We start from the raw sequence: 25,000 nt of genomic DNA on the forward strand, positions 1-25,000 counted from the left end.
GATAGTGGTCCTCAGTGTGTCTCTGTATTTATTTTGTCCCTTCAGTCTCTCTGTAGATAGTGGTCCTCAGTGTCTCTGTATTTATTTTGTCCCTTCAGTCTCCCTGTAGATAGTGGTCCTCAGTGTCTCTGTATTTATTTTGTCCCTTCAGTCTCTCTGTAGATAGTGGTCCTCAGTCTCTCTGTAGATAGTGGTCCTCAGTGTCTCTGTAGATAGTGGTCCTCAGTGTCTCTCTGTAGATAGTGGTCCTCAGTCTCTCTGTAGATAGTGGTCCTCAGTGTCTCTGTAGATAGTGGTCCTCAGTGTCTCTCTGTAGATAGTGGTCCTCAGTCTCTCTGTAGATAGTGGTCCTCAGTGTCTCTGTATTTATTTTGTCCCTTCAGTCTCTCTGTAGATAGTGGTCCTCAGTGTCTCTCTGTATTTATTTTGTCCCTTCAGTGTCTCTGTAGATAGTGGTCCTCACAGTCTCTCTGTAGATAGTGGTCCTCAGTGTCTCTGTAGATAGTGGTCCTCAGTGTCTCTGTAGATAGTGGTCCTCAGTGTCTCTGTAGATAGTGGTCCTCAGTGTCTCTCTGTAGATAGTGGTCCTCAGTGTCTCTGTAGATAGTGGTCCTCAGTGTCTCTCTGTAGATAGTGGTCCTCAGTGTCTCGGTAGATAGTGGTCCTCAGTGTCTCTGTATTTATTTTGTCCCTTCAGTCTCTCTGTAGATAGTGGTCCTCAGTGTCTCTGTAGATAGTGGTCCTCAGTGTCTCTGTAGATAGTGGTCCTCAGTGTCTCTGTAGATAGTGGTCCTCAGTGTCTCTCTGTAGATAGTGGTCCTCAGTGTCTCTGTAGATAGTGGTCCTCAGTGTCTCTGTAGATAGTGGTCCTCAGTGTCTCTGTAGATAGTGGTCCTCAGTGTCTCTGTAGATAGTGGTCCTCAGTGTCTCTGTAGATAGTGGTCCTCAGTGTCTCTGTAGATAGTGGTCCTCAGTGTCTCTGTAGATAGTGGTCCTCAGTGTCTCTGTAGATAGTGGTCCTCAGTGTCTCTGTAGATAGTGGTCCTCAGTGTCTCTGTAGATAGTGGTCCTCAGTGTCTCTGTAGATAGTGGTCCTCAGTGTCTCTGTAGATAGTGGTCCTCAGTGTCTCTGTAGATAGTGGTCCTCAGTGTCTCTGTAGATAGTGGTCCTCAGTGTCTCTGTAGATAGTGGTCCTCAGTGTTAATGTGATGAATAAACCCTCGAGTGTTGATTAAAGTTGGTTGGCTCCAGCGGCGTGATGAGGCGTCCCTGTGATCCGGGGTCAGTTTGGCAGAGATCAGATAGTCAGGCACACTCGACTTCACCTCCTCGTTTCTTCCTTCCTTTAATTAGTTTCAAACATTTGGAGTCTTTTAAATTCACTAAAGGTCAAACGGCGCCCAAAGGATGGGCGGGGTTTCTTCTTTTACTGGTTCAGGTGAAGTCTGTCCTGAGCCAGCAGACGGGGGTCAGAAACACGGTACTGTAAACCATTTCATATGATGCTCCTCCTCACCTCCTTTCCTAACCTCCTCACCTCCTTTCCTAACCTCCTCACCTCCTTTCCTAACCTCCTCACCTCCTTTCCTAACCTCCTCACCTCCTTTCCTAACCTCCTCACCTCCTTTCCTAACCTGCTCACCTCCTTTCCTAACCTGCTCACCTCCTTTCCTAACCTGCTCACCTCCTTTCCTAACCTCCTCACCTCCTTTCCTAACCTCCTCACCTCCTTTCCTAACCTCCTCACCTCCTTTCCTAACCTGCTCACCTCCTTTCCTAACCTGCTCACCTCCTTTCCTAACCTCCTCACCTCCTTTCCTAACCTCCTCACCTCCTTTCCTAACCTCCTCACCTCCTTTCCTAACCTGCTCACCTCCTTTCCTAACCTCCTCACCTCCTTTCCTAACCTGCTCACCTCCTTTCCTAACCTCCTCACCTCCTTTCCTAACCTGCTCACCTCCTTTCCTAACCTGCTCACCTCCTTTCCTAACCTGCTCACCTCCTTTCCTAACCTGCTCACCTCCTTTCCTAACCTCCTCACCTCCTTTCCTAACCTCCTCTTCTCTGTTGAATATGTCAGAAAAGATCATGCAGTTTGGTGCCTTTGATTTAGTCCTTTCTGTTTTGATAATAGTGATGATCTGATCATGTGATCTGATCATGTGATCATTCCTGCTTCTCAGAGCCGTCACATTTGTCGTGCATCGTGTTTGTTCGCCTTCGTGCACCATTTCCTGAGCAAAACCACATTGTGTCAGGTGACCTAACCTCAGGTGTTGTCGAGAGGTCAGATGCAGTGTGACACTTTTGCTCAGAGCGACGTGGATCAACGTGTGTGTGTGTGTGTGTGTGTGTGTGTGTGTGTGTGTGTGTGTGTGTGTGTGTGTGTGTGTGTGTGTGTGTGTGTGTGTGTGTGTGTGTGTGTGTGTGTGTGTGTGTGTGTGTGTGTGTGTGTGTGTGTAACCACAGAAGTGCTTCAGAGTTCACTTGAGTCATTTACTCTCTGAGACCGAAACTTTTCAAAAATGTTGAGTTCAGGCTCTAAGTTTTAAACTTTTGCCTTCCTAGCCTCCTCTCCTCTTTTCCTAACCTCCTCTCCTCTTTTCCTAGCCTCCTCTCCTCTTTTCCTAACCTCCTCTCCTCCTTTCCTAACCTCCTCTCCTCCTTTCCTAACCTCTCCTCCTTTCCTAACCTCCTCTCCTCCTTTCCTAGTGTGGTTGTTTGCAGTCGTACATCCTTATTGAGCGAAGTTTGAAAATAGAAATGGGAGATATTTATTTAAAAAAGAAAAGTTGAGTTTCGTCCAATCACAGACGAGTAGTCCCGTCTCTGTTTCGTGAAATATTTGTGTGTTCCTGTGAAATCTTGTAGTCAAAGCTCGTGCTCAGTCATCGGCCCTGTCAGCCTCGCCGTACTTAACCCAGTGACTTACCTCGGATTAGCCAGCTTAGCTAGCAAAGTGTAGCGCTGCAGCTTAGCAAGCTAACTGCAGCAGCGGCTCTATTTCTGTCTGTGTCTCACTTTCAGCTGCGAGTGCGACCACGTGCTCGACGAGTTAGCTGACACCACGCAGAGCGGGGCGTGTCCCGCCTCGCTCACCTGTTACCTGCTCTATGACCATCCCTGCAGAGCGCTCTCTCGCCCCCTGCAGAGCGCTCTCTCGCCCCCTGCTGAGCGCTCTCTCGCCCCCTGCTGAGCGCTCTCTCGCCCCCTCTAAATAGAACATGTGAATCTACACCAGGAAATATTCTGAATGAAACAGCAGTGTGTGTGTGTGTGTGTGTGTGTGTGTGTGTGTGTGTGTGTGTGTGTGTGTGTGTGTGTGTGTGTGTGTGTGTGTGTGTGTGTGTGTGTGTGTGTGTGTGTGTGTGTGTGTGTGTGTGTGTGTGTGTGTGTGTGTATAGTTCTTTATAATCTCATCATCATTGAGTTACTGATAAGCTAACGGCATGACGCCACGTAGCTCTGAGTCTTTGAGAGATGTTAATGAGCTGCAGCCCCCCGTCTCTATCTCTCTCTCTCTCTCTCTCTCTCTCTCTCTCTCTCTCGCTGCATTGTGACTCATGACAGTTTGTTGGTTTTTCTGCTCAGCTGAGCTATAGAGTCTGTGTGTGTGTGTGTGTGTGTGTGAGAGAGTGTGTGTGTGTGTGTAAATATGAATGAATAGCTATACTTCCATATGCGTTCATTATCTCCCCTTCAGATTCATTGTTTTTATAAATGTTCACCTGAGTGTGTGTGTGTGTGTGTGTGTGTGTGTGTGTGTGTGTGTGTGTGTAGTCCACACTAACTCTGCAGTCGGACTCGAGTTGAACCAAATGTTTACGTTAGATAATCAGCTGTTATAGAGCATTGTACCCGAGGGAGTCCCCCCCCCCCTTGTATAATAGCTCTGTATGTAATGCAGCCTCTGTTATGTAACTCCTGGCTCACATACTCCCCCCTCCTCTATTCACTCCCTGTTTCCCAGTATCATACCAGTTTAATTCCATTCATACCAGTTCCTGTTGGCACTGTGACCCAGTTACCCCCCTGTTGGTGGTGTGTGTGTGTGTGTGTGTGTGTGTGTGTGTGTGTGTGGACTTCCATCACAGCAATTAAAATGCCAACAACAAAAGAGAGAGAGAGAGAGAGCATCACTAATTGTTCATTCATGTCGCTCGCCCCACATCAGAGTGGGGGAGAGAGAGTATTTTAGGAGTATTCATTCATTAAATCTTTAAAGAGACAGTGTGTCATTAACATGTGATCTACGGAAGCCCTGAGTGGACATGTGTGTGTTTCATATTTATCACACGAGTCCCCGAGAGGCTCGGACTGAAACACCATCAGAAATCCTTCCTCACTTTTCATCTTTCCACATCTGTTCACTTTTAGTGTCCAAACATTTTCCCTCCGAGATAAAGGGGGTGTAAATCCGTCCTCTCGTCCTCTCGTCCTCTCGTCCTTCACTTTGTTCAGACAGGATTACATTTGAATTAAAAATGAATAAAGAGTCACGTTCTTCCTCGTCAGTTACATAAATCTCTCCTCATGATGCTGCTGAAATAAACATGACGTCCCAAATGACTCCCCTACAGGAGCAGTCTGTATCTCTGTATCCCCCTAGTGTTTAAAATGAGTACTGCAGTCTAAACTCTAATCATCACAGAGAGCTGTCTCCCCCCCTCCTCTCACACAGCTCTGCATGTGGTGGACACTGTAGCTTCAGTGTTTAGCCAGCTCTGCATGTGGTGGACACTGTAGCTTCAGTGTTTAGCCAGCTCTGCATGTAGAGACACTGTAGCTTCAGTGTTTAGCCAGCTCTGCATGTGGTGGACACTGTAGCTTCAGTGTTTAGCCAGCTCTGCATGTAGAAACACTGTAGCTTCAGTGTTTAGCCAGCGCTGCATGTGGTGGACACTGTAGCTTCAGTGTTTAGCCAGCTCTGCATGTAGAGACACTGTAGCTTCAGTGTTTAGCCAGCTCTGCATGTGGTGGACACTGTAGCTTCAGTGTTTAGCCAGCTCTGCATGTAGAGACACTGTAGCTTCAGTGTTTAGCCAGCTCTGCATGTGGTGGACACTGTAGCTTCAGTGTTTAGCCAGCTCTGCATGTGGTGGACACTGTAGCTTCAGTGTTTAGCCAGCTCTGCATGTGGTGGACACTGTAGCTTCAGTGTTTAGCCAGCTCTGCATGTGGTGGACACTGTAGCTTCAGTGTTTAGCCAGCTCTGCATGTGGTGGACACTGTAGCTTCAGTGTTTAGCCAGCTCTGCATGTAGAGACACTGTAGCTTCAGTGTCTAGCCAGCTCTGCATGGGTCTGTAAAGCTTTCTGCGTTCTAACCTCTCTCCATGTTTCATCTCCAACATTGATCCTAGTTTGAGCAGCTTTCTGCTGCTGGAGCTTATTAGAAACATGCAGAGGCTTTTTAGCTCGGGTACAATCACTTCTATCTGAAGCAGTTCCACTGCCCGCTTCCATCGCTGCAACACCTGTTCACCTGATAACTGCTCTCATATCTGGCAAACCCAGGGGCGTCCAAAACGGCCGTGTGAGTTAGTGTATAATCGACTGTGTGTGATTTTAAAGATCGTGACCTTGTCTCCTCCTGCAGGCGTCTTCCTCATCCCGTACATGATCATCGTCTTCGTCGGAGGGATCCCCATCTTCTTCCTGGAGATCGCTCTGGGACAGTTCATGAAGGCCGGCAGCATCAACGTGTGGAACATCGCTCCGCTCTTTAAAGGTACAGTACGTGTCCATCTCAGGTGTTCTGGGAGCTCATGTCTCTCTCTGACCTCTGACCCCATGAGGCTTCAGTTACACTTTCACTTCACAGCTTCTCAGATGCGTTGGCTCTGAGGAGTGAAAGTGTAACTGATAAGTTCGTGGTGCTGGCAGTCGAGCAGTTTGTCAGCCTGTAAACAGCTCAGGACACTTTCTGTGTCCCGCTGTGCGACAGCGGTGATGAGTGTGAGCCGTGTGATGAAGGTTCAGAGACGACGTGTGAACGCAACGTTTTTAAAGAAGGAGAGGAAAAAACCCTGCAGGTGAGAGTGAATGAACGTGTCACGTTCAGCTGGAGGTGATAATCTGTGAGCCCGCTGTACGTGCCAACACACACACACACACACACACACACACACACAGCCTTGTCTGCAGGGAGCTGAATAGTCAAAACCAGATTCTGTCAGAAACACATGAAAGCTGCTCAGATTCTTGCAGCAGAGTTTCAGTTTCAGGTTACTTGATGTGTTCTACAGAGCAGTGTGAAAGCAAACGTATCAGCTGAGAGAGGCGGTGTGAAGCTTCGAGGTGAAAGGGATCAGTCAGATTGTGTCAGATACAAAGTTGTGTTTTCAGCGGGACGGAGCCGAGCTGACTGCAGGCTTTTGTTTAACGTGCTGGACAGAGTGTGCAGAGCTGATTACAACTTAACAAAAACACTTTCAGACAAAGTTTCAGCTACAGGAACCTTTTATTTACTCCGCTCATCCTCTTCATGTTTCTATAGATGATCTCTGATCCACATGTTGTTTAAATAGAGCTGTGTGTGTGTGTGCACAGTTAGTAAGTGTAATACTCTGTCTGTGCTTTTTATATAAACACAACAAAAGCTTTTTATAAGCCCCGCCCCCTTTATTAAACACCTTCAAAAAGTAGGTGATCAGGAGGTCAGGTGATCAGGTGTTCAGGAGGTCAGGAGGTCAGGTGATCAGGTGTTCAGGAGGTCAGGAGGTCAGGTGATCAGGAGGTCGGGGACAGGCAGAGCTGATCTGTGACCGTGTGTTACTGCTGCTCATAAACGTATAAATCCACATTTACAGTTTTGACCCAGAAAACAGGAAGCTTGAGCTGAGCGACCTCGGCTTCAGTTTCCTGTCTGACGCTCATAAACCTTCAGGACACTTTGAGTTTATAGTTACAATGTAAAAAACATCCATAACTCTGAATCTGTGTCAACTTGATGTGTGACTGTCATTGTATGCAGATGATACCCAACTTTACGTTTCAATGCATGAGAGTGATTTAACCCTTTCAGCAACAACTGATTTGACCTTCAATAATAAAAACAAACAAACAGGTAAGAATTCAGGCGTCTCGCTGATTTGTTGGTTATCAAAGAGAACAGAAACATGTTGACAGCGTTCTCGGTGTGGATGCAGGATCTTGGTGATGGAGGAGTTCTCCTGCACGCTTCACTTTGCTCCTTTATCTCTGGTTGAAGCTGCTGGTCTCAGGCTGTCCTCCTCTGATCCTCCTCTGATCCTCCTCTGTCTCAGGTCTGGGTTACGCCTCCATGGTGATTGTGTTTTTCTGTAACACCTACTACATCATGGTGCTGGCGTGGGGCTTCTACTACCTGATCAAGTCCTTCAACGCCACGCTGCCCTGGTCCACCTGTAACAACAAGTGGAACACGCCCAACTGCCTGGAGATCTTCCGACACCAGGACTGCAACAACGCCAGCTACGCCAACACCACCATCAGCGGCAACCTGACCTGCAGCCAGCTGGCCGAGGCTCGATCGCCCGTCATCGAGTTCTGGGAGTGAGTTTACTGTGCTTCATGTTGAACCTGACGCTCACAGTACGATCACGTCCTGTACGAAGCAGCACCATGAAGAGCTCACAGTACGATCACGTCCTGTACGAAGCAGCACCATGAAGAGCTCACACTGTCAGCTGACTCCTTAAAGTCTTCCATTATAATACTGATGGTTTAAAAAGCAGCTGATTGATTCTGCTTCCATCTGAAGACTTTAAAAAAAAGAACATAGACGTGATCAGTTTATAGTTCAAGACATAAGATGATCAAATAAATAAATATGTTTAGTTACTGACTGTAAAGGATGAGTGTGTGTGTGTGTGTGTGTGAGTGTGTGTGTGTGTGTGTCACATCCTGATATATATCTTCTTCCTCTGCAGCAGGCGAACATGGAAAAACCAGTTTTCTGTCACTTCTTCTTCAGATCTTGTTTCATGTGAAATCAGTAACGTCGGAGTCGTAGGAAAGAATGTGACTCATGTGTGTCAGTCTGCAGCCATGATGACCTCACAGGGGATTTTAGTGTCATCAGGTTAGAAATGCTTCAGATCAGACGTGCATCACGTCCTGTTGGCTCCGTTCACACTGACGAGTGAGGAGACCTGGTGTGTTATCTGTGCTCTCTGGATGTGTGTGTGTGTGTGTGTGTGTGTGACACCGCGCAGTAAAGGAGGTGAACATGTGTTTGAGGTGAGAGCTCCTCCATGTTTGAGCTCAGAGCAGGATGGAGGATTGTTAAAGACAGTGTGAGGATAATAGAGTTAATGAATAAACAGATATGGTTCTTCTAAGAGCTCCTGACCTTTAAATAATGAGGACATCACACCTTCGTCTTTGTGCATACTCAACTTCTAAACGTCTACATTTGATTGGAAATGAGACTTTAAATCAGTTTACTTAGTGTTATCTGGACAAAGTCCTTTAACATGAGTGTTATCAGGACTTTATGGACTCTGCAGAAGCAGCCGTCTGATAAGCCTCAGTGTAGATGTGTTTTTTTACACTGTGACTGCTGGTGTTGATAAGGCTTTCACTGATAGCTGATGTCAGTAGTGATTCTTCCTGCTAGCTTGCTTCATGCTAAGCTAAGCTAAGTAGCCACTAAAACAAGTGTAGTAAATGTTGAATGTTTTGAACATGCAGGATGTTTCTCCTCTGTCTGCAGGAACAAGGTGCTGAACATCTCCACTGGTCTGGACGATGTTGGAGAGTTTAACTGGGAGCTCATGTTGTGTCTGATGGCCGTCTGGGTCATGGTTTATTTCTGCGTGTGGAAAGGAGTCAAATCCACCGGGAAGGTACGTGCTTTTTAAGAGCTAACTCGGAGCCAAACAGCTGAGTCGTGCGTGGTCAAATAAACCGAGAAACTAAACTAAATAAGAACAATAACTTATATTTATAACTCACTTACATTTTAGCAAAAACATTTCATCAATGAAAGCAGAAGGCTCAGCGTTGTGGCTGTTCTGTTTTAGCTTTGCAAAATGTCGTAGTCATGGTAACAATAATGCAAATATTAATGAACGCATTTCACATATTTGTCACATTTGTTTGCTTGTTTTTCTGTTTAACTTTACATTTGCACGACAAAGCACACAGCGAGCGCTCCTGAGTATGTAGGTGTTTGGTGCCTTGCCCAAGGGCATCTCAGCAGTCCTCAGGGAGTGATTTGGCACCTCTCCAGCTCCCAGTTTAATTTGCAGACTTTGGTCTGGACCTGGACTTGAACCGACCCAACATTACATAACAGTGCACAGACTGAGCTGCTGCCAAATCATAAATCAATTTATAAATGATCATTTTTGGTCCCCACAAGGTCAGTCTGGTAGTGTGTCCCCACAATGTCATAAAATCAAGAACACACACACACACACACGCACGCATGCAGAGCATCAAACTGACTGTCAGGTGGTTCAGTGAGCTTACAGCTGGGCTCAATTACATAACCCTGCTGAAGGTCAGAGGTCACCTGTCAGCTAATTGGTCAGCTTCTTCACACACTCTGTGTTTAATGTTGTTGCACGTTATAATATGAAAAAGGAAATCCAGCAGTGTCATCATTTAAAAAGTTGTCTGTCCTCCTTTGATGGAGCTAAGCTAAGCTAACAGCTAAACTAAGCTAACAGTGTCCTCCAGCATCCAATCGAAGTTGGACTGTCGCTTTAAAGCCCCAAGCTCCAAATGAGACCATACAGCTGTGTGTGTGTGTGTGTGTGTGTGTGTGTGTGTGTGTGTGTGTGTGTGTGTGTGTGTGTGTGTGTGTGTGTGTGTGTGTGTGTGTGTGTGTGTGTGTGTGTGTGTGTGTGTGTGTGTGTGTGTGTGTGTGTGTGTGTGTGTGTGTGTGTGTGTGTGTGTGTGTGTGTGTGCGCGCGTGTGTGTGCTTCATCGGCTTGTGACGATGAGACCCGTACTCACTGCTGTCACATGGCAGGCTAAGCGTTGCCATGACGACGACAGGGCAGGGAAGAGGAGGGCCGGTGGTGGGTGTGAGGTGGCAGCCTGTGATTGGTGGTTCAGAGGGAGGGCAGCTTGACTGCAGTGGGACGTGACTGAGAGACACACAGAGACGAGGTGCAGGATCAGCTGATCACACCTGGACCTGACGGACTGAACTGGACCCTGACGGACTCTGAACCCACACACACACACACACACACACACACACACACACACACACACACACACACACACATGAATCCACTAAGATGGATCAGTCAGGGTCACCTGTGTGTTGACTTGGTCGTACAGATGAAGCACTTTGTGTGTGTCACTGTGTGTGTGTGTCACTGTGTGTGTCACTGTGTGTGTGTGTCACTGTGTGTGTGTGTGTCACTGTGTGTGTGTGTGTGTCACTGTGTGTGTGTGTCACTGTGTGTGTGTGTCACTGTGTGTGTGTGTGTCACTGTGTGTGTTACTGTGTGTGTGTGTCACTGTGTGTGTGTGTCACTGTGTGTGTCACTGTGTGTGTGTGTCACTGTGTGTCACTGTGTGTGTGTGTTACTGTGTGTGTGTCACTGTGTGTGTGTGTGTCACTGTGTGTGTTACTGTGTGTGTGTCACTGTGTGTGTGTGTCACTGTGTGTGTGTGTGTCACTGTGTGTGTGTCACTGTGTGTGTGTCACTGTGTGTGTGTCACTGTGTGTGTGTGTCACTGTGTGTGTGTGTGTCACTGTGTGTGTGTGTGTCACTGTGTGTGTTACTGTGTGTGTGTCACTGTGTGTGTGTGTGTCACTGTGTGTGTGTCACTGTGTGTGTCATTGTGTGTGTGTGTCACTGTGTGTGTGTGTGTCACTGTGTGTGTCACTGTGTGTGTGTGTGTCACTGTGTGTGTCACTGTGTGTGTCACTGTGTGTGTGTGTGTCACTGTGTGTGTCACTGTGTGTGTCACTGTGTGTGTCACTGTGTGTGTCACTGTGTGTGTCACTGTGTGTGTGTGTGTCACTGTGTGTGTGTCACTGTGTGTCACTGTGTGTGTGTGTGTGTGTGTGTCACTGTGTGTGTCACTGTGTGTGTCACTGTGTGTGTCACTGTGTGTGTCACTGTGTGTGTCACTGTGTGTGTCACTGTGTGTGTGTGTGTCACTGTGTGTGTCACTGTGTGTGTGTGTGTCACTGTGTGTGTCACTGTGTGTGTTACTGTGTGTGTCACTGTGTGTGTCACTGTGTGTGTCATTGTGTGTGTGTGTGTGTGTGTGTTACTGTGTGTGTGTGTGTTACTGTGTGTGTGTGTGTTACTGTGTGTGTCACTGTGTGTGTCACTGTGTGTGTTACTGTGTGTGTCACTGTGTGTGTCACTGTGTGTGTGTGTGTTACTGTGTGTGTGTGTGTCACTGTGTGTGTGTGTGTCACTGTGTGTGTGTGTGTTACTGTGTGTGTCACTGTGTGTGTCACTGTGTGTGTTACTGTGTGTGTCACTGTGTGTGTCACTGTGTGTGTGTGTGTTACTGTGTGTGTGTGTGTCACTGTGTGTGTGTGTGTTACTGTGTGTGTCACTGTGTGTGTCACTGTGTGTGTTACTGTGTGTGTCACTGTGTGTGTGTGTGTTACTGTGTGTGTCACTGTGTGTGTGTGTGTTACTGTGTGTGTCACTGTGTGTGTCACTGTGTGTGTCACTGTGTGTGTCACTGTGTGTGTCACTGTGTGTGTGTGTGTTACTGTGTGTGTGTGTGTCACTGTGTGTGTGTGTGTTACTGTGTGTGTCACTGTGTGTGTCACTGTGTGTGTTACTGTGTGTGTCACTGTGTGTGTCACTGTGTGTGTCACTGTGTGTGTCACTGTGTGTGTGTGTGTCACTGTGTGTGTCACTGTGTGTGTGTGTGTCACTGTGTGTGTCACTGTGTGTGTCACTGTGTGTGTCACTGTGTGTGTCACTGTGTGTGTCATTGTGTGTGTGTGTGTGTGTGTGTCACTGTGTGTGTATCATTGTGTTGTCTACATCGGGCCGTCGTTACGTCGCGGTTTCAAAACGATGCTGTGAACACACGCCACACACGTGTTTAAGATAAGGTCTCTGTCTTTCTGACACACACACACACACACACACACACACACACACAGTGTTGCAAACAGCTTCAAGGTTTCTGCTGAAGGAGGCAGTAAAAAGAGTCAATGAGAGCAGCTGCAGTGAAGCGACAGCGTCTCCTTCTCTCTGTTTGTTTTATAAAGTCGACATGTTTGATTGTCTTTGATTTGATCGACATATATTTGATTTTATGGCTGAGTGAACCTCCTGACACTCGACACGTACACAGGTTATTTTTTAACCGCGTTCAGACTTTGTCTCATATCTGATGATGAATAAAGTTTATTATTATGATCAGTATTATCTGCAGTCTGCAGCGTTCACACGGCTCTCACTACCAAAAGAAACACAGTCTATTGTTGATCCTCAGCAGGAGAGAGAGAGCGGGGGGGAGAGAGAGAGAGCGGGGGGGGGGAGAGAGGGGGAGAGAGAGAGAGAGAGGGAGAGAGAGAGAGGGAGAGAGAGAGAGGGAGAGAGAGGGGGGGAGAGAGAGAGCGGGGGGGAGAGAGAGAGGGGTGGGGTGGGGGGAGAGAGAGTCCATTCATAGAACTGTTGGTCGCCCGTCACTGTCAGCATAAACATGTTAACTATTAGTTTGTTTGTTGACATTTGTTTTCTCATCTTGTTTGTTTATTTATCTGAACGTGAGCAGAGTCAGAGATCAGCCAGAAAATCAACTTAGAACTCCAGTGTGTCTGTGTGTGTGTGTGTGTGTGTGTGTGTGTGTGTGTGTGTGTGTGTGTGTGTGTCTGTGTGTGTGTGTGTGTGTGTGTGTGTGTGTGTGTGTGTGTGTGTTTCTTGTAGAAAAAATGTTCTCTGCTGTGATTTGACTGAAACTCGACTCCACCTGGGACCAGACGCTCTCCATGGTGCTGAAACTCCAAATTCTTCTGTGTGCATGTTTGTGTGTTTTAGAGAGTGTGTGTGTGTGTGTGTGTGTGTGTGTGTGTGTGTGTGTGTGTGTGTGTGTGTGTGTGTGTGTGTGTGTACACAGTCTTCCATTTATTTCCTCAGATCAGGTTCATGTTTAGTTTCCTCTCGGCTGTTTTCTTTGGTGGATTCCCACAGAACCGACTCAGAGACCACACCTCTGTTTGTCCTTCACACTGTGATGAAGGTCGACCGGTTCAACTTTTGTTTCAGTGTTTCACACACATGAAGGTCGAGTCTGGACCGTGGTGACAGAAACACCATTATTAAATGGATCAACACGGCCCAGTCAGTTAGCTCCGCCCACAAACGCAGCATCACTGGTCTGTTGTTGTTTCTTTAAGTGTGACGTTGTTGACAGAGTGTGTCACGTGTGTTTCACTGAACATCCTGGCGTGTTGGTTTCAGATCGTGTACTTCACGGCGACCTTCCCCTACGTGGTCCTCATCATCCTGCTGGTCAGAGGCGTCACGCTTCCCGGAGCCACCAACGGCATCATGTACTACATCAAACCTGAATGGTCCAAACTGGGGGAGGCTCAGGTGAGTTCAGGGTGACGGGTAATGACGCCCTGAGTTCTGCCTGTAAGGCTCAGTGACGGGTAAAGACGCCCTGAGTTCTGCCTGTAAGGTTCAGTGACGGGTAAAGACGCCCTGAGTTCTGCCTGTAAGGCTCAGTGACGGGTAATGACGCCCTGAGTTCTGCCTGTAAGGCTCAGTGACGGGTAAAGACGCCCTGAGTTCTGCCTGTAAGGCTCAGTGACGGGTAAAGACGCCCTGAGTTCTGCCTCTAAGGCTCAGTGACGGGTAATGACGCCCTGAGTTCTGCCTTTAAGGCTCAGTGACGGGTAATGACGCCCTGAGTTCTGCCTGTAAGGCTCAGTGACGGGTAAAGACGCCCTGAGTTCTGCCTGTAAGGCTCAGTGACGGGTAAAGACGCCCTGAGTTCTGCCTCTAAGGCTCAGTGACGGGTAAAGACGCCCTGAGTTCTGCCTGTAAGGCTCAGTGACGGGTAATGACGCCCTGAGTTCTGCCTGTAAGGCTCAGTGATGGGTAATGACGCCCTGAGTTCTGCCTGTAAGGCTCAGTGACGGGTAAAGACGCCCTGAGTTCTGCCTGTAAGGCTCAGTGACGAGCTGACGTCTGCTCTCCTCTCAGGTGTGGATCGACGCCGGCACTCAGATCTTTTTCTCATACGCCATCGGACTTGGTGCGCTGACTGCTCTGGGCAGCTACAACCGCTTTAACAACGACTGCTACAAGTACGACACACACACACACACACACACACACACACACACACACACACACACACACACACACACACACACACACACACACACACACACATTCCTGTCTAACTGTACATGTGGGCACCCTGACCACAATCCTCCAAACTGAGGACCAAACACAAACTTTACACAACAGTACTTCAGGTATTTAGCGTCTTGTCTTGTGTTAATCCGTAGTTTCTCTCTCTGCAGAGACGCCTTCGTCTTGGCTCTGATCAACAGTGGAACCAGTTTCTTTGCTGGTTTTGTCGTGTTTTCTATTCTGGGCTTCATGGCTAACGAGCAGGGAGTCGACATCTCGCAGGTGGCCGAATCAGGTAACAAACAAACACGGCTGCTGTTCCCTTCAAACGTCAGAACACGCTAACACGTTAGCTTGAATCAAGAATCTCAGGTCTCTTCAGATGTTTTACCAACACTAACACGCAGCGCCTTCGACTCTGACGTGTTCACCTTTCTGTGTTTAACGCTCGCTGTTTCTGTCCGAGCTGAGCCACATGTCATGAGCTGAGAGTTAAATAATCATCAGTTAATGCTGCACACACACACACACACACACACACACACACACACACACACACACACTCAGGGAGGCTAACACTGTAAATGTGTGGTGCACTAAATGAGACGCTCTCATTTCACTGACACACAAACAGAATAAATCTCGTTCATGGACGACGGTGTGATTCAGTAAAGGTCGAGAACATGGACGAGAAAGAGGAGACATGAAAACATGTGAGACCGAGTGAGCGCCGCAACACGCTGCCTTCTGTGGAGAGACTAAATATAACCCTGTGTGTGTGTGTGTGTGTGTGTGTGTGTGTCACATCATGTGCTTCAGAGCTATTAATACACATACAGTTGGCTAATGACTGTACAAGTCAAACAGTCCTCTGGGTTCATTCAGACCTTCGTGCTGGAGGAATGTGAGGAGCTGCAGATTATAAAAACACTTAAAGGCTCCTCGTGAACACACGACGTTACTGAAACAAGATCGAACATGTCAGTATTTAAAGTTCAACACTTCTCATACTCTAATGTGTCATCATGTCAGACACTCAAAGCAACAATATATCATTTGTTCCTCTTAAGATATTTAGAGGGAGGACGGTGTCTCGCTCTCTCGTGTCCACAGAGCGCCGCTCGCCACTTTTCAGCGCTATGTAACTCCGTCAGCAGGTCGAGGTCAGAGAGAGAGAGAGAGAGAGTGAGCGGGCGAGCGAGAAGCAGAGCAGCTTCACGGGCTGCAGCAGCGTCTGACCACGAGCTCTTTCTCCAACAGCACCAAGCTGTGAACCGTTCACCTGGATCACTGATCATTTCTGTGTGTGTGTGTGTGTGTGTGTGTGTGTGTGTGTGTGTGTGTGTGCGTGTGTGTGTGTGTGTGTGTGTGTGTGTGTGTGTGTGTGTGTGTGTGTGTGTGTGTGTGTGTGTGTGTGTGTGTGTGTGTGTGTGTGTGTGTGTGTGTGTGCGTGTGTGTGTGTGTGTGCGTGTGTGTGTGTGTGTGTGTGCGTGTGTGTGTGTGTGTGTGCGTGTTTCAGGTCCCGGTCTGGCCTTCATCGCGTACCCGATGGCGGTCAGTCTGATGCCGGTGGCTCCGCTCTGGGCGGCGCTCTTCTTCTTCATGCTGTTGCTGCTGGGACTGGACAGTCAGGTGATTTGGGCTCTTTTAACCCTTCGCTGTCTGTCTCTGTGGACGAGCTGAGGGATTCTGCTGCTCATCGTCCTGACTCTCTCTCTCTCTCCGTGTCTCCAGTTTGTCGGGGTCGAGGGTTTTGTGACTGGAATTCTGGATCTGTTTCCTGGAAAGCAGTTCCATCGCTACAAAAGAGAAATCGCCGTGGCCATCTGCTGTTCGCTGTGCTTCGTCATCGACCTCTCCATGGTGACGCAGGTCAGAGACAAGCTGAAGAACAATCCCAGCGTCACACACACAGCAGCTCACACACTGAAACAGCCTCTCTCTCTCTGCAGGGAGGGATGTACATCTTCCAGCTGTTTGACTACTACTCAGCCAGCGGGATGACTCTGCTGTGGCAAGCATTCTGGGAATGCATCGTCGTTGCCTGGGTCTATGGTACGCAAGAAACACACACACACACACACACACACAGGAGGTTCTGAGAGTGTGGGTGGAGGAGCTCGGATGGGGGGTGGGGGGGGGGGGGGGGGGTGGTTGAAGGTTTGAACCCGACCCTTGGGGGACGGCGAGCCAGTGGAGGTTAAGAAAGCGGGGCGATGGGTTTGGATCCATGATGTGATCCAGTCGAGGGTTCGATCCCCAGCTACAAGCCCGACGTGCCCTTGAGCAAGACACTGAACCCTGACGGCGTGTGAATGTGCACGGATGGATTGATGTGATTTGTGCAGCAGGAAACAAAAAGAGCGTCAGGGATGTTTTCTGATTCGCTGCAGGTGCTGACCGCTTCATGGACGACGTCGCTCGTATGATTGGCTACAGGCCGTTCCCCTGGATGAAATGGTGCTGGTCCTTTATAACTCCATGTGTCTGCATGGTGAGAGTCAGCACACACACACACACACACACACACACACACACACACACACACAGATGGTTCACTCTCTCTCTCTCTCTGCAGGGAATCTTCTTGTTCCACCTGTTTAACTACAAGCCGCTCACCTACAACAACCAGTACGTGTACCCGTGGTGGGGCGAGGTGATTGGCTGGTGTCTGGCTCTGTCCTCCATGCTCTGCATCCCCATCAGCCTCATCTACAAACTGTTCAGAGCCAAGGGAACCTTCAAAGAGGTCAGCAGCCCCGAACACTGACAGATCCTCACCGTGTGGTCAAACGCAGCGTTGCATCACGTGTTTGATAACGAGTCTGTTTAACGTGTCGTACGCTATCCTATCAAACCGTGAGGTGTCATGTTGTTCACCACCTTGTTGTAGCGTGTCATGCTCGTATGCTAACCTGTGTGTTTGCTGTTTAGCACCTTATTGTAGCGTGTCATGCTCGTATGCTAACCTGTGTGTTTGCTGTTTAGCACCTTATTGTAGCGTGTCGTGCTCGTATGCTAACGTGTGTGTTTGCTGTTTAGCACCTTATTGTAGCGTGTCATGCTCGTATGCTAACGTGTGTGTTTGCTGTTTAGCACCTTATTGTAGCGTGTCATGCTCGTATGCTAACCTGTGTGTTTGCTGTTTAGCACCTTATTGTAGCGTGTCGTGCTCGTATGCTAACCTGTGTGTTTGCTGTTTAGCACCTTATTGTAGCGTGTCATGCTCGTATGCTAACGTGTGTGTTTGCTGTTTAGCACCTTATTGTAGCGTGTCGTGCTCGTATGCTAACCTGTGTGTTTGCTGTTTAGCACCTTGTTGTAGCGTGTCATGCTCGTATGCTAACGTGTGTGTTTGCTGTTTAGCACCTTATTGTAGCGTGTCGTGCTCGTATGCTAACGTGTGTGTTTGCTGTTTAGCACCTTATTGTAGCGTGTCGTGCTCGTATGCTAACGTGTGTTTGCTGTTTAGCACCTTGTTGTAGCGTGTCGTGCTCGTATGCTAACGTGTGTGTTTGCTGTTTAGCACCTTGTTGTAGCGTGTCGTGCTCGTATGCTAACGTGTGTGTTTGCTGTTTAGCACCTTGTTGTAGCGTGTCATGCTCGTATGCTAACCTGTGTGTGTTTGTTCTTAGCGCTGGGCTCACCTGACCTGCCCCGTGTGGGGGCCTCATCACATGGAGTACATGGCCCACGACATCAAGTCTCTGACCTCTCTGTCTCCCTGCACCGATGACAACAAGGTCATCATCTTTGAGAGCGTCATGTAGGGCGGCCTCCACCAATCACAGCACTCCATCCATCCACCCTCCCTGAGACAAGATGGCCGACACCCTGACACCTCCACAACCTGCAGAATACCTCCTTCCTGAACCCTTGCATCAGAACAGACGATCAGATCGACAGTTGATCGATCGGTGACGATGGATTCGTCTCCTCCAGACCAAAGCTCTGCAGATTTCTCAAACCTGACCCACTAAAGTTCCCTGTTTCCAGAATCACTGATTAAAACCAGCAGGTCTTCTTTCTATTCCTCTGCTTCTATGAAAGTACATGTAAATATTATTCCCCTTGACTAATTCAAAGGATGCGATCTTCCCACCACACATCGGACCCCGGAGGGGCGGACTGATGTTCCTCGCTGCTGAAAGTCCCATCAAATCCACTTGAATCCTCGGTGAACGGTATCAATTCAGTCTGGTCTCAGGCTGGAGATGCCTCCACACAAACACTGCTTCTATTCACTCTTCGTCATCATCATCATCATCATCAGCAGCAGGACGACGACGGTGCTGCAGCTCCTGAGCTCCAACGTTCACGTTTCCTCAGATTCTTTTCCTGCCGTGTTTGTGTGACGGTCGTTTCTCCAGACAGACGGACCGACCTGCTGAGCGTGACAGGAGCTCTTCAGCCCGCTGCGGAAACGTGAGAAGAGAAGTCGAAGGGAAAGATCCAGAAGCCTCTTTGTTTCCCAAATGTTTCTCTGAAGACTGAAGAGCAAAAGTTGTCCTTGAACTCACCACTCTGCCAGGATCCTGAACGCATCGTCAGACTGTGTCGTCAGTGTGTGAGCAGCTCTCAATCTGACCTCTGACCCCTGATCCACAGTCCCGCCCAAACCAGATCCCCTTAGAACTGATCACGGTGAGATTTCAGCCATTTTTGTTTATAATCTTTAAAATAATATATGAATTGTTTCCAGATTATTTAAATCATTTTATAAAGTTTAATAAATGTGACAGAGAGGTCGTCACTGTTCTCTGACGGTTGAGAAACTCAATCATCAATAATCATCAATAATCATCAATAATCATCAATAATCCTAAATAATCATCAATAATCCTAATTCATCCTAAACTCTGCTTTATGTACAATATCAAAGTTCAGTCTGTTTCATGTCGATCCAGCCGAGGTCAGAGGTCACACAGCGTAATGAGGGTCTGTGTGGAGCTGAAAGTATCCACCTGTCAATCACTGAGTCGTCCAATGAAAAGCAGCCACAGTCAGTTAATCCCTGCAGGAGGAGGAAACCTGTCAACACGTCAACATGAGAGAAAAAAATGAGTGAAATCTCACCTGATCTGATTTTTAACCCTTCACGTCCCGCCTCCTCGCGAGGAGAGTCAGGTCGAAGGTCGTGCTTCGTTTCTGCGTCCCCAGCTCGATGAAGTGCCAAAGGGAGCGATGACACGCCCTGCAGGGGGCGCCGATCCAGACCCGGGCTCCAACATGCCAACACCTTCACTCTTCTTCTTCTTCGTCCTTTCTGCCTCGTCTCGTCGGCGGCAACAACGCGGAGCTCCTCCCACCAAGCTCGTCACTTACTTTAGTGATAAATAGATTCACTTCGTCCCGTTTCACTACAATCATCACTACAACAATAAAAACACGCCGGACCTCGTTCCTGGTGTTCGTGGTCGAGATGAGAGCCGGAGGACTCAGCTTGTTGCCGAGCGTTGCCTTATGTCGTTGTCTTAACTCCAGAGCCCAAACGGTCGATCCCGGCCAATCAGCAGTCTGCAGGGGGGGGGGGCGTGTCTACAACTCTGTCTCCTAGCAACCACTCCCCATCCACCAATCACAGAGTGAGCTGCTGACTGGAATGTAAAGTGAACTGAGAGGACGAGGTGTTTTGTTTTACATATTGTAAAACCGATCAGAGATTTATTTTGTTGCTGATACAGAACGACAGAAATATATAAATATAAATATAAATATATATTAAATATGTGTTTTATCTATATTTTGATGCAGTAGAGATCTGTGATGAGGCTGATTGTTCACGTTTAGCCAGCGAGCACGAGCGATGCCACGCCCACGGAGCAACCAACCAGAGCATCAGGCTACCTCACTTCCTGTTCAGACTTTCAAAATAACATTTCTTTGAGCTTATTATGCAAAAGCAGCAGCAGCTGCAGACCGACGAGTCAAACCTCGTACATGATCCCACACTGTAAGAATCCTGCTGAGTCACTTTTCACGTCTTCTTCCTTCATGTTGGTGCTGAGAGAGCTTTCCGTCGTGTCTGATTGGCTAACGTGAACAAGCAGCAGGGGGCGGGGCTTGTTTGTTTTTATTTTGGTGGGTTTGCTGCGATGCAGTGATGTGAGGCTTCGTGTGGCTCTGAACACAACAAAGGGAATGTTTCTTGACTTTTTTTTTGATTTCTAATTTGCTCAAGTGCTAAAAGTGTTTGAAGAGTTTTAGCTTTAGATTATTTTTTTCTCTGTATGTTTTCAAGAAAATCTGTTTTTCCCTCGGACCCCCCACGGCTCAAATCATCTTTATATTTTCACACATTTGGAATCGACAGCAGAAGGTTCGATAAGCTGCTGAACTGCCATGTGACACACTGATACCATATATGGTAAACCAGTTTTTAAGACAGAACCATTTATGGACCAATCAGCTCCGAGCCAGCTGATGTATCTTCACCACGTTGACGAACATAAAATAAAATCTGAATTCAGTTTGATCTCTAATCAACTTCCTGTTTCCTGTTTCCTGGTTTGGAGACGGTTAGAGTTCGGCCTCGTCCACTGTCACGGCTGTGGCGAGCACGCCAAGTCAACAACTACGTCTTTGACAGGGAACGTTGTTCTCGCCATTCCTCTGCACCGACCCTTCTATTTACAAAGTCGTCTCGCCAAACGCTGACCTTGGCGGAGGGCTTTGATTGGCTACATTTTTAAAAATACCCGCCTACGTGTGGACGAGGTCGTTGAAAAAGCTTCCAATCCCAAATCCTCAAATCTTCATGAAACCTTTAAATTCATCGACTGGAGTCTGAACGATGAAACTGATTGGCTGAAAGCTGAACCGTGTCGCTGGTGCTGATTGGCTGCTCTGCAGGTTCAACGTGAGATTATTAATCCAGAGATTAGAGATCAAATGTGCCATTTAAAAAGAATATTTGACTAATTAAACTAACATACACTAACAGTATTTTTTATATAAATCAAACTGACATTTTCAAGTTTTATTATTAATGTCGTTTTTTTCATGTTTTTGTCATCGACGGGAGCCTGGGAGGGTCAGAGCGAGAAAAACGTAAAATCTACAGCCATAAAAAAAAAGAATCAACGAACATGTGAAAACTGTAAATGTGCACATGATGAGGTTTCATGTCGTCTTTGAGCTGCAGCCAAAAAACAAATCAAGTGAGGCGACAGAATCTGTGATGGAGGCCGAAGCAGGAAAACATGATGATCCCCGCCAGCCATACAGCACGGTGATAACACCGCCAGCCACGTGATGGGGGCGGAGCTACGCACTGACATTAGTTGCAGCGTTGGGAATCCACGAGATATTTAAACATGTTTTGAGTTTGTCCGCTGTCACGCAGGAAGTGACTAATCTTTCAACCAATAAACACACTGCAGTGTGTCTGGCTCCGCCCCTTAGGGTCAGCTCGTTGCACTTGGTACCCCAAACAGACGAGCCGCGAAAAAATACAAATCAGTCATTTTGATTTGATTTCCAGCTGTTAACGGCAGGAACGCTGAAGAGATTCAGACCGCGTCCTTTAAATCGTGACTCAACAGATTCGACCAATCATTAACGAGTCTCCAGTGATGACATCACAGCAGCTGTCAAATCACTAATTGAAAAGTCCAACAGTAAAAAAGGAAACGTGTGTAGGTGTGTGAGCTTCCTGCTGCAGGTCTTCATCGCGGGTTCTGTCGATCACACGTCAGCAGAGCGCCTGACTCTCACTGCTCGGCTTTTCAAATCACAACGTGATCACATCTTTTTATTTTCAGCTTTCTTTTACGTCAGGTGTTTTTATTATGTGTCGCTGATTTTATAGCCAAAAACATTGCCAAAGTGATTTTAATCTCCAAAAATCTAAAAGAAAACTGTGGAACTTTTACGGGAACACGGACAAACACTTGTTTTAGTTTCTTTTCAGTCTCCTGAAATGTCACTGGTGCTCCTGTCAATCAAAATACTGAATCATGACTTTAAAGAACTTTCTTACCTCCATGTTTTTTTGGGAAGCTGACCTGAGGTCAGATAAAGTAGCAGTGGTACCAGCAGGGGGCGCTCTCCTGTCGTGGGAAACCCCATTGTGTTTGGGCTGGAAACAGAGAATCAAAACATCGGCGTTTAACTGAAGAGGAGGGTCGAGCTCACGAGGCTGAGAGTCTGGACTTCATGTTTTGATCTGTTTCATGGTTTCCACTTCTTCTGCCGACAAACAACAAACAGCAAAAAGAATCAAAGTGAATTAAAGATTTAAACTAATAATCTGACATGAGATGTGAAGCTTTAGCATGACACTAACTCTGAAGTAAAGCACAACATCGTCTGCAAACAGGAGCATCCTCGAAGCCATGACTCTTTTTAAACACAAACATAGGAAACAGATATTTTAGATTCTACTTCCTGTGATTAACATTTTACCTGCTGACATTCCTGATCAAATCCTCGTAGAAATCAGAGATGAAACAGAAGCTGTCGATCATCAAGTCTTATAAGAGAGTCTTATTTTGTGTCATTGATCATTGATCAGGCTCGGCCAGTGTCGTCTGTTTCCAGCCCAAAACTGATCCAACATCGGGACCTCATTCATCCAACTGTCGGCCATTTTTAATGTACCTGTGTCTCTGTGACTTCCTGTAAATGCAGTCTTCCATCCATAACTGTAGAATAGAGAAAATAAAAAGTAGCTGAATGAATTAATAACTGTGTTAATGATAGACGCCAGGGGCTCCGCGTGTCACCAGCCATAGAGCCCCCATGATGTCACCTGTGTTTCATTGACCTTTGACCCCTGTGAGGGTCTCCATGCTGTGATCACTGTGCTCATTCACGTCAGACTAAACCAATGGCAATAAAACTAACGTCATAAACAACTGACCCGTCTCCATGGTTACTGAGCTGTTTTGTTGGTGCTGCAAGCTGACTGAGAATCAAAGAAAACAAGAAGAAACGTTTGGAGATTCCAAACATTCACGGTGCACGCGCAACAAATACAACTTTTCCCATTGGTCCAGCCCCCCGCGATGACGCGCCGCCGCCGGCTTCTATAGGAGGTTAAAATCTGCCACTTTGCATTAATGGACAGGGAGCCGCTGTTTAGAAGGTGACCTGTCGTTTGACTAAATGTGGTTTTGCTTGAAGACGGGGTACGGTTCTCTGGGGTCTGAACTTCCAGGAAGCAGAGGACCGAAATACCGGGGGCTTAAGTTCCTGGCCTGAGAACTTGTCCTCTCAGCAGTTTTAGACACAAGGCGTTCGGGTCGGCCCCGAAAGATGATCCGCTGAGACGGCCGAGGAGAGCGGCTCAAACCGGTTTCTAAAGTCAAACACCCGTTTAGACCAACAGCTGCTTTATTCAGAGGAAGACACGGCGAGCCTCTATGTTTAGACTGACAGGCGTGTGCACGGGGCGGCGACGTGCACGGGGCAGCGACGTGCACGAGGCGGCGACGTGCACGGGGAGAACTCCACTGAACTAAATGCTTTGCTCTAAGTACAAATATCACGTTCATTTATTTGGCCATTTTTAAACTTGCAGTTTAAATCTTTCTGCTTTCTGAAGATTCTTACTGGAAAATGTTAAAGTGGGATTTTTACACGTCTGGAACTTTCCACACAGCAAATGACTAAAAGCAAGATTAGAAATAGTCACTACAAACAGGAAACTCCCAACACGGCAAATGTCTAAAAGACACCATATCTTCCCATAGAGCACTATGGACTGTAAATATTACTGGATGGAGCCCGAGTGCCTCCTGACAAACCGTTACACGGCGCCCACCTGTCAATCAGCTCAGCTACACGCCTTATTGTGAATAACTCTGATCCTTCATCCAATCAAAACTGCTGAGTCATGAAAACATTCCCCCCGTACAGTGTGTGTGGATGGAGACATGAGCTAATCACACCTATTTGGTTTTTTGAAGCAGGCTGTAAACATGTTCATGTCTGCTGTAAAAACAGGCTGTTTGAATGGGTGTGTATGTGACTTCCTGTGCTGCTGCAGCCAGCCTCTAGTGGACACTCCAGGTACTGCAGCCAGCCTCTAGTGGACACTCCAGGTACTGCAGCCAGCCTCTAGTGGACACTCCAGGAACTGCAGCCAGCCTCTAGTGGACACTCCAGGTACTGCAGCCAGCCTCTAGTGGACACTCCAGGAACTGCAGGATGTTACACTTCAGTGTCAGATTCATGTTTGAACATTGGAGGTTCCCGCTTCATGATCCCACCAGGCGAGCACCAACATGACTCAGTGAACAGACAAGAAGATACCTGCAGACATTGTGGACGCTTTATTGGTGTTCTTTATTTCAGCAGAGTCCAGATACAGTCCACCACAGAGGTTTCCTGTAAACAGCGCCCCCTGGAGGCTAACAGAACTTAAAACACATGTTCACAGCCTGTGAAGAGATCTACAAAAAACAAATGAGTGGAATAAAGAAGAAAACTAAAAAAAAGGAAATGTTCTGAAAGTTGCTGAATCATCGATCAGCGTGTGAAGTTCGGTTTGAATCGAGCGGCGGTCAGATAAACGTGCGTTTGTGTGGCGAGGATGCACGGCTGCAGACTCTCACACGTCAAAATATGAAGGTTCCACTCAGCATCAACGCACCTGATACGACGTACAGTCACAACAGGTGAGTGTGAGAACAGAGAGCAGAAACAGGAAGTCCTTTTATGGACGTTCAGACATTCAGCCTGGCAGAGACGTCACACAG

The 25,000-nt window shown here is 47.5% G+C and overlaps 2 protein-coding genes across 2 annotated transcripts in view; one reads left to right on the forward strand and one right to left on the reverse strand.

Moving 5' to 3' along the window:
* slc6a8 (solute carrier family 6 member 8) overlaps positions 1–23,155 on the forward strand; it is a 31,307-nt gene extending 8,152 nt beyond the window's left edge. The window contains exons 2-13 of the mRNA XM_079359562.1: positions 5,600–5,731; positions 7,269–7,536; positions 8,699–8,831; positions 13,392–13,526; positions 14,142–14,245; positions 14,468–14,592; positions 15,817–15,929; positions 16,032–16,169; positions 16,250–16,352; positions 16,691–16,791; positions 16,876–17,046; positions 17,933–23,155. Of these exons, the coding sequence (XP_079215688.1) occupies positions 5,600–5,731; positions 7,269–7,536; positions 8,699–8,831; positions 13,392–13,526; positions 14,142–14,245; positions 14,468–14,592; positions 15,817–15,929; positions 16,032–16,169; positions 16,250–16,352; positions 16,691–16,791; positions 16,876–17,046; positions 17,933–18,067 (1,658 nt within the window). The 3' untranslated portion in view covers positions 18,068–23,155. The remainder of the gene's footprint in view (positions 1–5,599; positions 5,732–7,268; positions 7,537–8,698; positions 8,832–13,391; positions 13,527–14,141; positions 14,246–14,467; positions 14,593–15,816; positions 15,930–16,031; positions 16,170–16,249; positions 16,353–16,690; positions 16,792–16,875; positions 17,047–17,932) is intronic.
* A 1,404-nt stretch (positions 23,156–24,559) lies between these two features.
* bcap31 (B cell receptor associated protein 31) overlaps positions 24,560–25,000 on the reverse strand; it is an 8,583-nt gene continuing 8,142 nt past the window's right edge. The window contains exon 8 of the mRNA XM_079359566.1: positions 24,560–25,000. This exon is cut by the window's right edge and continues 1,288 nt beyond it. The gene's annotated coding sequence lies outside the window, so the exon portion shown is untranslated.

This window comes from Symphodus melops (genome assembly GCF_947650265.1).
Source record: "Symphodus melops genome assembly, chromosome: 13".
NCBI classification, from domain to species: Eukaryota; Metazoa; Chordata; class Actinopteri; order Labriformes; family Labridae; genus Symphodus; species Symphodus melops.